Genomic DNA, 12,958 nt, shown 5'->3' with positions numbered 1-12,958 from the left:
GTTTGTTCCTTTTTAGTTTCTGCAAACTTTGTTTAGTAAATAATCACTGATTTTTGTTTGATTTTGAAAGTTCTACTGGCTGGGCTCTTGCTACTAAGCCTTTGGAAAATTGTTTTACTACTTTAGGCTTCAATTTCCTTTTATGTGAAATGAAGAGCTTGAACTGGGTGAAGCTGCTGCTGCTGCTACTAAGTTGCTTCTGTTGTGTCCGATTCTGTGCGACCCCATAGACGGCAGCCTGGGATTCTCCAGGCAAGAACACTAGAGTGGGTTGCTATTCCCTTCTCCAATGCATGAAAGTGAAAAGTGAAAGTGAAGTCGCTCAGTCATGTCCGACTCTTAGCGACCCCATGGACTGCAGCCTACCAGCCTTCTCCATGCATGGGGTTTTCCAGGCAAGAGTACTGGAGTGGGTTGCCTTGGCCTTCTCCCGAACTGGGTGAAGGGGCCGGAGTAAAACATAGATAGGAGAGATCGCGAAACATTTTAAGTGAAAAAATAAGCAAAGATATACATTGTGAGATCATGTATTTATTTTAAACAACATAATGTTACAGTTGCATATATTTATGTATCTGTACAGAAGAGGAGTGGAAGGATATGTATCAACTAGTTAACATTGGCTATCTCAGGAGAGGAAAGTGGAACTGGGTGGTGGCCAAGAGGAACAAAAGAGACTTTTTGTTATTGTTTGGATTTTTTAAATGAGAATATTACCTTAGAAACACTAAATGAGCAAGTTAAAATACAAATAAGGTATATGATCTCTAACATTCTTTCTAGGAAACACTTAGGCCTCAAATTTGATATTTTCTCACCTGGGTGGGTCCAAAGAATTATCAAAATTATTGAATACTACACACACGCACACATGTGTGCACACACACACACACACCCCTACACCCAAATGGGTAAAACATAATGACACTACTGATTCGTAGCCATCTAAATCAGCAGAAAACTTTGCTTTGTGAATATTAATATTATACATAACAATTATTTTCTCAGTTTGGCCAAGAAGGAAGTCCTGTGGTTACTCAGGGACCCTGTTTTAGTGCTAACTGGCAGAATGGTTTCTGGTTCATTTCTTCGCTCACAAAACTGGCACTGAAACTGCCAAGATCAAGACCTTTGGACCATCAAAGTGTATTCAACGATAGCCAGTTTCTCCCAGATCAAGATATGCAATCAGAGACCTGGTTTTCAGGCAAAATTGATGCAAGCAAAATGTTTTTTGGCTGCCAGTCATTAACATAATGACATGGTTCAAAGGTGTGTGTCTATTTTTGTTAAAGGGTGTTCTGAATGGTGAAACACTAGTGATTTCCTGGTTTGATGCTGCAGTCCCAAAAAGGTAGGTCATATCTGCTGTATCTTCTTCTAGAACTCTTTACTCCAAGCAAGCCTCATTTCTTTGGTTGTACATATTGATGGTTGTTGTTTAGTTGGTAAGTCGTATCTGGCTCTTTTGTGACGCTATAGACTGTAGCTCGCCAGGCACCTCTGTCCATGAGATTTCCCAGGTAGGATACTGGAGTGGGTAGCCATTTCCTTTTCTAGCAGATCTTCCCGACCCAGAAATTGAACTCTCATCTCCTGCATTGGCAGGTGGATCCTTTACCATTGAGCCACCAGGGAAGGCCCACAGGCAGGGTAAGCTCAGACAACTATCCCAACTGTTTGTGATGCTAAGGAATCAATCAGAGATAACTTTGGGATAAAAACTTGGGAAACCATGTTTGTCACAACAAGAGGAGTAGGTGGCTTTTTTTCATACTGTCTTATCTTCCTGCTTATATGCTTTAGTGTACCAGGGTGTCGTTTTAAGAAAGGAACTTCTATCCTTAGGTCCTATGGCAGAAATGACAACTAATCTTAAGCATATATTGAAATTATAGAATCCTTAGCAGGTTTGACTTTCCCTAGAAACATGTTGGTTCCTGATATTAGATTATTTGGGAAAGTTTTCTAATGGTTTCCAAATGTAGGAATGTGCAGTTTTCAGGCTTCTGTTTTATCTACTTCCCTGTGTTCTCATTTCCACATGCCTTTAATGTTATGCAACCTCTCCAGGTTCCAATGGGGATTGCCCTTTCTAATTCATTAACATTTAGAAGAAGGTCTTATAACTTCTCCAAAGTGACTATTATGTCCTCTGGGGAGGAGAATATCCCTCTGTTGTCTACTTCCTCAGACACTTGCCAGAGACTTTCACTATTTGTCAGAAACTTCCGGCAGAACTCTCAAAAGTTGCAGTGAAAACACTGACGATTACAATAAACTGAAGATCTAGCCCTTATTTGAATCACAAGCGTCGTATCTGGGGAACTGGTCCATAGAGAAGCAAATGCTTTCAGGCCAGTACTAAGCAGCCAGGAGTTCCTTACACGGGATTTGTTAAATAAATAAATGTGTGCGTGCTCAGTCGTGGCTGACTCTTTGCAACCCCGTGTACTGTAGCCCGCCAGGCTCCTGAATAAATAAAGTAGATGTGGAAAAATTAGAGCCTCTGATAACTCTCTCTTTGGCTGGGAAACTTCTCAGCAAGGTGATTTGCGAGCTGCTGTGCCTTGTGGTGAAATCACATTCAGCTTTGCCTTCAAAGCTTATGCCTTTTGCAGACAACTTGCAGCTGGTTGTCAGTCGCCTAGAATTCCTGGAAAAAAATTTTTTTAGAGTGAGGGAGCATAGCAAGCTGCCCCTCAGATTCCTGTGCACTTCATGCTGCCACCTCCCAGTCCCATGGCATATCTCATAAGACCTTACTTAGCAACTCTGAAATTTAAAGGCATGTTCCTGAATTGTGGGACTGATTATTACAGTGATCAAATTGTTTAAAAAATTTCAAACACTCTCCTGTATCTTGGTTGTCTCAATACCAATCATGGTTTTGTAAGATATTAAACCACCGGTGAAAACTGGATAAAGTGGGTCCTCGGTTGTTCTGTATTACTTCTTACAAACCACATGTTAACCTACAATTATGTCAAAATAAAAACTTTATTTAAAAAGAAGTTTCAGGCTTCCCTAGTGGTTCATTGGTAAAGAATCCACCTGCCAGTGGCTCAGTGGTAAAGAATTTACCTGCCACAAGTTCAGTCCGTGAGCTGGAACAATGCCATGTGACTATGCACCAAACTATTGAGCCTGTACTCTAGAGCCCAGGAGCCACAATCACTAAGCCCATGTGCTGCAACGACTGAAGCCTGTGAGCCCCTAGAACCCATGCTCAACAACAAGAGAAGTCACTGCAATGAGAAGCCGATGTACCACAGCTAGAGAGTAGCCCTCAATTGCTGCAACTGGAGAAAAGCCCATGCAGCAACAAAGACCCAGCACAGCCAAAAATAAATAAATAACATTGGTTTAAAAAAAAAAATAAAGCGTTTTCCAGGGAATTCCCTGGTGGTCCAATGGTTAGGACTCTGCACTTCCACTACAGGGGGCTCAGGTTCAATCCTTGGTCAGGGAACTAAGATTCCAAGTATGGCCAAAAGAAAGAAAAACATCTCCGAAGGTTTAAGATGTAATGTTATGTCCAAATGACTGGACTTCTCTCCACCAAAGCACAGTGCTTCATCTAGCCAAGCCTTTTTTAGATGTGTAATAGCTATTAAGTTTGAGCTCCTGGGCAAATTTTTCTGAAAGAGCTTCCTTAGCTTTTTTCAAACACACACAGAAGATGCTTTTTCTTCTATCAGGTGACAGCTTAAGTCATGTTATACCCATGAATATGAGTAGTAGCTGATTTATATTGTCTTCTTTCTGTAATTTATGTTGCCTTTTGCTCTTTCCTTATTCCAGTGGGTCACATGTGCCATGACCCCCTCAGTAAACTGAGAAACGGAGGATCTCTGATTATGAGAAGGGTTCAGGTGAAATAAGTAATGCATGTAAACGCAGTTTTCTCAGTGCTGCATAAATAGGACTGTTTATTATTGAATTACTATGGTCTATTAGATTATGGTAGCGGAGAGGCAGATATTACCCAAACTTTCAAACTGATTTTTAGGCATTCTTTAACCAAATCTTGCAGAGGGTGTTTGGGCATTACTTATATAAGGAACCTATGGAAAGTATTCAAAACAAATGACGTATAGAGAAATCCAGTGATACTCATTATTATTATTGTGAACAAAGAGAATGACACTGATGGTGTACACAGAACTTGTGAACTTTATCAACTGTATGTCCATGTGTCCTTTAATTCTGACAATCAGGGATACATATTGATTTTTTTCAGTTTTTTGTTTTAAATAAAAACATTATTTCACACTATGTCATATATGGCCCTATTTATTAAAAAACTCCTCTTTGTCAGTTCATTTTCCTAAATGCATGCTTTGTGCTGCAGCAGAGCAGGCCCAGAAAATAGGAAGGAGGTGATTTACTATCTGGCCTCTGGGAAAGAGGAACAAGCTTGGATCAGAGCACATTACCTGATAAGACTACCCCCGGAGGCCGTGGAGATCTTGGAACTGTTCTGGGGACCTGCTGCTGGCTTAACTTTAGCTTGATCCAGAGCACAGAGTGAGACCTATTGAACTTGCATCATTTGTCAGGCTCAACAAAATTGCAAGGCATTTCTGCCACCTAGTGAGGGTGGCACTGGGCTCTAACTTGTGTGCATGCTCAGTTGTATCTGGTTCTTTGTGACCCCATGGACTGTAGCCCACCAGGATCCTCTATCCATGGAATTCTCCAGGCAAGAATACTGGAGTGGGTTGCCATTTCCTCCTCCAGGGCAATCTTCCTGACCCAGGGATTGAACCCACATCTCCTGCATTGGCAGGCTGATTCTTTACCAATGAGCCACCTGGGTATTTGGGACTGTGTCAAAAAGCACTGTCTCCACTTAGTAGAGAACTAGTCCTGCTTGACAAGAATATGTCAGCCACAGAACCATTTTTAAAACCAACTAGTTGTCTTTCCCCACCCTGAGCTGTAAAAATGTAGTATAAATGTGTAGAAAAGTTAGGAAATACAGACAAAAAGAATCTGGAGATAAGAATTTTGGTATATTTCTTTCAGTCTATATGTTTATCTGTATGCATCTCTGTGTCTGTATATATACTTATTTATACTGATAGATACATAAAGGTTTGTGTGCGTGCATGCTCAGTTGCTAAGTTGTGTCTAACTCTTTGCGACCCCATGGACTGTAGCCTGCCAGGCTTCTCTGTACACAGAATTCTCCAGGCAAGAATACTGGAGTGGCTTGCCATTCCCTCTCCATGGGATCTTCCCAACCAGGAGTTGAATTGGGTCTTCTGCATTGAAGGCAGATTCTTTACCAGCTGAGCCACCAGGGAAGCCCAAGCATACATTTTCCTAAATATAACTGGCTTAGTAATATGAAAGAATCTAATCCAATTTAGAAGTTTCAACTTTTGAACATCTTCATCATGACCACATACTTAACTGAGGACTGATACTCAGCTGGGACACAGGGAGGTGGCCTCAGAAGTTTTTTCAGGCTGGTGGACACTCTCATCATTCAGCGTGTCCATTCTGATTGGACTGTGCCTTGTTGAATATGTTGACTATTACCTCTGATATAATTCAAAATACTTATCATAAAATTAGATAATACTAATTAGAAAATAAAAATATTTTTTCTTGTGTCCCTCAGATAAGGCTGCCTTATGATACAAGCACAGAATCTCCTTGCTGTTGCTAAACTATACATCTTTTAAAAATTATGCATTTTACATAACAGAGACAAGAAAAATGAAGAACTATGATTCAAAACTGAAATACTACTTAAAATCTTTTTGTTTCTTTCTTTGTAGGTATGTGTGTGACCAGATTTGTTCTGCTCTTTATTTTGCAGCTGATGTGCAAATTGAATGTGAACACTCAAACTCAGGTTCTAGTGGAGCAGTACCTATAGAAATGGCTAAGAACTATGTGTGTGCACGCTCAGTCTGACTCTTTGCAGCCCCATGAACTATAGCCCACCAGGCTCCTCCATGGGATTTCCCAGGCAAGAATACTGGAGTGGGTAGCCATTCCCTTCTCCAGGGGATCTTCCCCACGGGGATCAAACCCTCATTGACAGGTAGGTTCTTTACCACTATAATGTGCCATTTAAATACAAAGCAACTTTTATGGTGAGTACTTTCAAGAAGAGAGAACTGACTTAAAGCTAAGATTTTTATTGTGCACTAGATTTTTTTTTAAACTTAAGAATGTGGCTTCCAGAGTTGTTCTGGCAGGATTGTAAACGGGTGACCTCTGCACCTTTTCTCCACCCACATACTTTTTCTAGCAGAGATGGACTTCTACAGTCAGATGACCCTTCTATTTAATAAGTTGTTAGCAATAGAGGAGAAAACAAAGATGAAGATATCTAAAGTGTTATGCCCAGAAGCATATTTAGTGCTTAAGATCTCTTTATCTGAGATCTTTATCTGAGCATTATTTTACATTAAAAAAAATCTATTATTTTTATATATTTTTTAAAATATGTATTTATTTTTGGTTGTACTGGATTTTGGTTGCTGCTCACAGGCTATCTCTAGTTGTGGTGCATGGGCGTTTCATTTATGACGGCTTCTATTGTTTGGGGAGAAGGCAATGGCACCCCACTCCAGTACTCTTGCCTGGAAAATCCCGTGGACAGAGGAGGCTGGTGGGCTGCAGTTCATGGGGTCGCTAAGAGTTGGACATGACTGAGCGACTTCACTTTCACTTTTCACTTTCATGCATTGGAGAAGGAAATGGCAACCCACTCCAGTACTCTTGCCTGGAGAATCCCAGGGACGGGGGAGCCTGGTGGGCTGCCGTCTATGGGGTTGCACAGAGTCGAACACGACTGAAGCGACTTAGCACAGGCTCTAGGGTCAGTTTCTGTATTTGGGGCACGTGGGTTCAGTAGTTGCAGATCACAGGTCCGGCTGCCCCATGGCATGTGAAGTCTTCCCAGACTATGGATTGAACCACATCCCATGAGCTGGCAGGCAAGTTCTCAGCCACTGGACCACCAGGGAAGTCCTATTTTGCAATTAAATAAAGAGCTCTTGGAATAAAGTCTACAAAATCCAAAGGCACAAGGTACCATCATTGAGCCTTGGTTCAGAGTTTGAGTTCAGTAGTAAAAGGACCCTTATTTAGATCCAGCATTTATTAACTGTGAGACTTCAGGCAAGTGACTTACCCTCACAAAGACTCAGTTGTCTGGACTGTAAGAAGGGGGGTAAAAACATTTAAGAGTTATTAACAGATCTCAAAAGCATGTTGAGATGATTAAATGAGATAATATGTATAAGGAATTTATATGCAGGGCCTGGCACAGAGCAAACATAATCAAATTTTGCTTTTCATCCTCACATCATTATCACAGAGAATGGATTAAGCTTCCAAAAGGTGGTCATGAATTTTTTAAGGGCAGGATAAATTTCTCCTTAAGGCCTTCAAACTGACAGCATGGACCATGTTGGACTGTGGTTAAAGGGCACACTTGTCTTTTCTGATGCTTTGCTTCCGATGGTTTCCTGAAAAGGGCTCTTTTACTCTTTTTTTTTCTCTTCCAAAGAGTTATGTGGTTTGTTGAAAAATGACATGTAAAAAAAATTTAGACAATACAGAAAGAGACTAAGAAGAAGAAAAAGCCATATGAAATGCCACCAGAGTTGTGCCTAACAGCTCAGTATCTTCCTCCCTATTCTCTAGGTGATCTCATCCAACATTGTGGGTTTTTTTTTTAATTTTTAAAAATTATTTATCTATTTGGCTGTGCTGGGTCTTAGTTGCACATGCGATGTGTGGTAACTCGTTCCCTGACCAGGGGTCGAACCCAGGCCCCCTGCATTGGGAGTGTGATGTCTTAGCCATTTGACCTCGAGGAAAGTCCTCAACATTGTGGCTTTTACTCGCCTTTGTGGTGAGGACTTCAACATGTTTATCACTAGCTAAGGTCTCTAGGCTGATATGAACAGCAAGCTGATGTATTTGCCTGCCTTCCTGATATCTCCTTGGATATTTCAGAGGCATCTCAAACTAACGTGTCCCAAAGTGCTCTTCCAAGAACCTACTCATTCTACAGTTAATGGTGATGCTATGCTAGTGACATATCTTTCTTGACTCTTCCCTTTCTCTCAACCTGACAGTGCCCTGAGCTAACATGGAATAATGTCTGGCCTGGTACTCTTGCCTGGAAAATCCCATGGACAGAGAAGCTTGGTAGGCTGCAGTCCATGGGGTTGAGAAGAGTCAGACACAACTGAGCGACTTCACTTTCACTTTTCACTTTCATGCATTGGAGAAGGAAATGGCAACCCACTCCAGTGTTCTTGCCTGGAGAATCCCAGGGACGGCGGAGCCTGGTGGGCTGCCGTCTGTCGAGTTGTACAGAGTGGGATACGACTGAAGCGACTTAGTAGTAGTAGGATGATTGCAATACCCCCTTAACTGGTTTTTCTGCTTCTACCCCTTTTTCCCCATGAACTGATGTTCAGTGTTTTCTGCTTCTACTCCTTTTCCCCATGAACCAATGTTGGGAGATCTGGCTAGTACCTCTGCTTTTTAAAAACCTCCAGTGACTTTTTAATCTCACTTAGGATAATAGGCACCAGCTTTCCTATGAGCCAGGAGGCCGGCCACGTCCACTCTCACCTCTTTTCTCTGGCCTCGTTCCCTCAGCTCTCTGCTTGTTTACTCTGCCTCAGCTACACTGGCCTCCCTGTGCTTCTTCAAACACACACCTGCTCCCTCCTCAGAACCTTTGTACTTGGGGACTCTGTGTTTTCCGGCTCTCTGCCTGGTCCCTCCCTCACTTCCTTCTGGTCTGTACTCGAATGTTCTCTTCTCTGGGAAGCCCTCCGAAGCTACCTTCTCTTCCCTCTTCACCACTTTATATTTCTTCTCTATTGCTCTAATCTCTGAGATCTAATACACTGTATCCTTCACTTAGTGATCTCGTCTGTCTCTCACCCTGCAATATCAGCTCCATGAGAACAGGGACTTTTCTCTGTTTTGTTCGCTGTGGCATCCCCAGCTCTGTGCCTGGTTTATATTGTGTGGTCAACAGATTTTTGTCAAATGAATGAATAAATCCAGAGTTTACCAAAATAAAATAAATATGAGGCTAAAATATAAGAAACTTTCTTGTAGACGTTGTTGTTTAGTCGCTAAGTTGTGTCCGACTCTTTATGACCCCATGAACTTTAGCACACCAGGCTTCCCTGTCCTTCACTATCTCCCTGAGTTTGCTCAAACTCATGTCCATTGAGTAAGTGATGCCATCCAACCATTTCATCCTAAGTTGCCCACTTCTCTTGCCCTCAGTCTTTCCCAGCATCAGGGTCTTTTCCAGTAAGTTGACTCTTCACATCAAGTGGCCAAAGTATTGGAGCTTCAACTTCAGCATCAGTTCTTCCAATGATATATCTATGCATATTGATATCTGGTTCTTAAATACAGACATTGCACCACAATGTCTGACCTCACAGGTACTCAAAACATAGTCATTGAAACAGAGAGAAAGAAGTATGTAGGCCAGAAAGTCTGAAGTTTGCTTGAACTGTCATTGGCTTGCCCTAGACTCTAAGCTTCATGAAGGCAAGAATCTTGTCTCCTTGGCTTGCTGCTTTTCCCCCTACAACCTCCTCAGGGCTTCTAAGGGTACTTGGCATATAAAAGTGGTAGGCGATAAATAAATGTGTCATAAATCGAGATGCCAATGTGATTCTTGCTTCAGGCTGAAGCCCCAGCAGACCTAGTCAATATTGGACTTTCTAAGGATGTCAAGAGAGGTACTCTTGACAAAAGCCATGGAACTGTCACAGGACTGGTGATCTACTTGGGGCATCGCCAGATTAGCACCAGGGCCCTCACCTGTGTCATCTCCTGCCCCTTATTTCTCATCCCTTCCTCCTGAAAGGTCAATATGGTTAGGGAAACTGAATCTGGAATGGACTACAAATAGTGCTAGAATATATTTCTTTTTTTTTTTTTTTTTTAGAATATATTTCTAAATGGGCTCTTGAATAGTAAAATGGTCTGTCCGAAGTTATGTTTTTGTTTTTGACCCCACCACAAGGCACATGGGAATCTTAGTTCCTGGGCCAGGGATTGAACCTGCAGGGTAAGCTTAGAATCTTAATTGCTAAACTTCCAGGGAAGTCCAATGTTAACATTGTTTTTAAGGCAAGGGGGGCATATTTGCAATCATATTGCTGATATTTGCTGATTGCTGATATTGCTGAAATTTGATGTATTTTTATGATGAATTCATGAGAAAATAGGGCTATAGTCTTTTATCTACCTCTTGACAATACCACAGTAGAGACTTCAAAGAACGTTTTTAAGAGCTGGTCTATTTGAAGTGTTAATGTATAGTGATTTAGATTAGATCTGTTCAGTTTTTCTAGAATGAAAGCAATTTTCTCTTATGTTGAAAATAGTATAAAAATCGCATCTATTTGTGTACATAATTCTGGAGAAGTAAAAAAAAAATCCTAAAGAACCATATACATTAATTTTTTTACTCTTTGTTCCTTCAATATGAAGGAAACAAAGAGAAATTGTTTTGTTCTTTTCATCTTGCGAAGCTTTTCTGCCCCATCAAGTTCTCTTTTAAAAGATTTTATATTTCAGTCGTAATTTAGCTCTGGTTTTCCTTGTGAATTTATTTGCTTAAACCACTTTGTGTATTGCTCAGCTTCTACTCTTTGGAATTCAAGTCCTCTGCTTTACAAATAAAATGAAGAAAGCTTTATTATAGAAAATTTAAACGTACAAAATTAAAGCAAATAATAAAATGAGCTTTCATGTACCCACCCCTCAGTTTCAATGTTTATCAATATTCTACTGCTCTTATTTTATCTATTTACCTCTTCCTAACACTCTTTTTTTTTTTTTTTTGTCCTCTGAGGCATTTTATTTGTATGTATTACATCCCTAGAAAAAGAATCCAAGAATTTTCCCTCCTGTATGTTTTTGTCTTGCTTCTTCATGATCCATGATGCCAGCTGAGGTTGTCAGTACAATGAAACCAAACTGACGGGATGGGAGCAGGTTATTCTGCCATTTTTCTAGATCTTTGAGTTGCACATCAAATCTAGGGCTGATCACTCCACACTTATTTAGCCTGCCTGTGAGGTTCACAACAATTTTCCCAGCCCTGTGATCATCAATGATTTCAAATTCGCCAATGTAACCATGCTTCATCATCACTGTTAGAAACCTGACGATGACTTTGGAGCACGGCCTAATAAGGACCTGGCGTTTGCCTCTCTTTTCGGCATTGTTGATACTCTTGAGAGCATCGGCCAGGACATTCATGCGCACCATTCTGGCGGCACGGAAAGATGGCGGAAAGAGCCCTAACACTCTTTTTGGAGGCAAAAGGAATTTAATTTAAATCTCAAACACTACACTTGTAATTTTACCTATAAATACTTCAGTTTATATCTATAACATATACCTTTTACTTTCATAATATGAAACAATGTTATTATGATGCCCAATATAATGAAAAATAATTCCTTATTATCATAATACTCACTATCTCAAAAATGCATTTTTACAGTTATTTTGTTGAAATCAAGATCTCAAGAGACCCACACATTGTATTTGGTTTATATGTCTCTCCCTTTTTTTCTTTTTTTGCCACACCAGGAGGCATGCAGGATCTTAGTTTCCCAACCAGGGATCAAACCCATGTACCTTGCAGGGGAAGCGTGGAGCCCTAACCAGTGGATCACCAGACAATTCCTGGTTTTGGTTTGTCTTTTAATTCTATTCATCTCTAACACTTTCTTCTCCTCACGTCTTCCTTTTTTTTCTTGCCACTTATTTATTGGAGAAAGAAACCTCTAATTTTATTAAACTGAATCATCTTTCACAAGTAGCATCTTCAGACTCAAAGATAACAGATTTTCCAATTCTTGTATGAGGCCATAGGAGATAGAAGATGTAAAACCCATCATTGCTTCTAAGGCTAATTTCCCCAAGGCATAAAACAAAACAAACAATCATACACCCTTCACCTCAAGTAAGAAGGAACCTTGACGGTGTAACTTAAGTTAATTTTAGGAACTATTTATTGGAGGCTTACTATGAACAAAATATGCACTTGGAACTCAAAACTAATTGCTTCCTAGTCATGTTTTTTCTTGCAGAATGACTCCTATAAGAAGAAATGATTTGCTTCCTTCACTGGTTCTTGTGAAATAGAGGCAATGCTGGTAGAAGTTGAAATTGCTTAATATGCATGCTGCTACTGCTAAGCCGCTTCAGTCGTGTCCGACTCTGTGCAACCCCATAGACAGCAGCCCACCAGGCTCCCCCGTCCCTGGGATTCTCCAGGCAAGAACACTGGAGTGGGTTGCCATTTCCTTCTCCAATGCATGAAAGTGAAGAGTGAAAGTGAAGTCACTCAGTCATGTCCGACTCTTAGCGACCCCATGGACTGCAGCCTACCAGGCTCCTCCGTCCATGAGATTTTCCAGGCAAGAGTACTGGAGTGGGTCACCATTGCCTTCTCCGTAATATGCATGAAGATATTTCAATTATTAAGACTATTCTGGGCTTCCTTGGTGGCTCAGGGGTAAATAATCCACCTGCCAATGCAGGAGACATGGTTCAATCCATGATCTGTGAAGATCCCACATGCCATGGAACAGCTAAGCTTGGGTGCCATAACTGTTGAGCTTGTGCTCCAGAGCTTGGGAGCCTCAACTGCTGAGCCCACATGTCACAGTTACTGAAGCCTGCACACCAGAGAAGCCATCACAGTGAGAATCCTGAGCACCACATCTAGAGGGTCGCTCCCACTCGCCCCCCAACTAGAGAAAATCCTTCGCAGCAACGAACACCCAGGACAGCCAAACAATAAATTAATTAAAAACAAAATAAAACTTTTCCTCCATTGGTGAGAGAAGTTTATTAGTGGTTTACCAGAAGTACAGTGCATTCCTTTCTAGAAGCTAACAGCTTTCAAAGTGGATGTGAA

General features: G+C 41.0%; 1 protein-coding gene and 1 non-coding gene across 2 annotated transcripts; one reads left to right on the top strand and one right to left on the bottom strand.

Moving 5' to 3' along the window:
• The first annotated feature begins 3,399 nt into the window (after positions 1–3,399).
• TRNAG-UCC (transfer RNA glycine (anticodon UCC)) lies at positions 3,400–3,472 on the top strand. The gene has a single exon. It is a non-coding gene; the product is annotated as a tRNA-Gly (tRNA).
• Positions 3,473–10,875: 7,403 nt separating this feature from the next.
• On the bottom strand, positions 10,876–11,320 carry LOC102266101 (small ribosomal subunit protein uS8). The gene has a single exon (XM_005899522.3). The coding sequence runs from the start codon at positions 11,293–11,295 to the stop codon at positions 10,903–10,905; it is 393 nt and encodes a 130-aa protein (XP_005899584.1). The 5' UTR covers positions 11,296–11,320; the 3' UTR covers positions 10,876–10,902.
• Positions 11,321–12,958: the final 1,638 nt, after the last annotated feature.

The sequence above is a fragment of the Bos mutus genome, chromosome 18 (assembly GCF_027580195.1).
Source record: "Bos mutus isolate GX-2022 chromosome 18, NWIPB_WYAK_1.1, whole genome shotgun sequence".
Classification (NCBI taxonomy): domain Eukaryota; kingdom Metazoa; phylum Chordata; class Mammalia; order Artiodactyla; family Bovidae; genus Bos; species Bos mutus.
Note: the sequence above shows the minus strand (reverse complement) of the source record. Positions and strands in the feature narration are given on the sequence as shown.

Coding starts and splice junctions, on each gene's coding strand:
- LOC102266101 (XM_005899522.3), bottom strand. CDS start 11,295: ATGGTGCGCATGAATGTCCTGGCCGATGCTCTCAAGAGTATCAACAAT.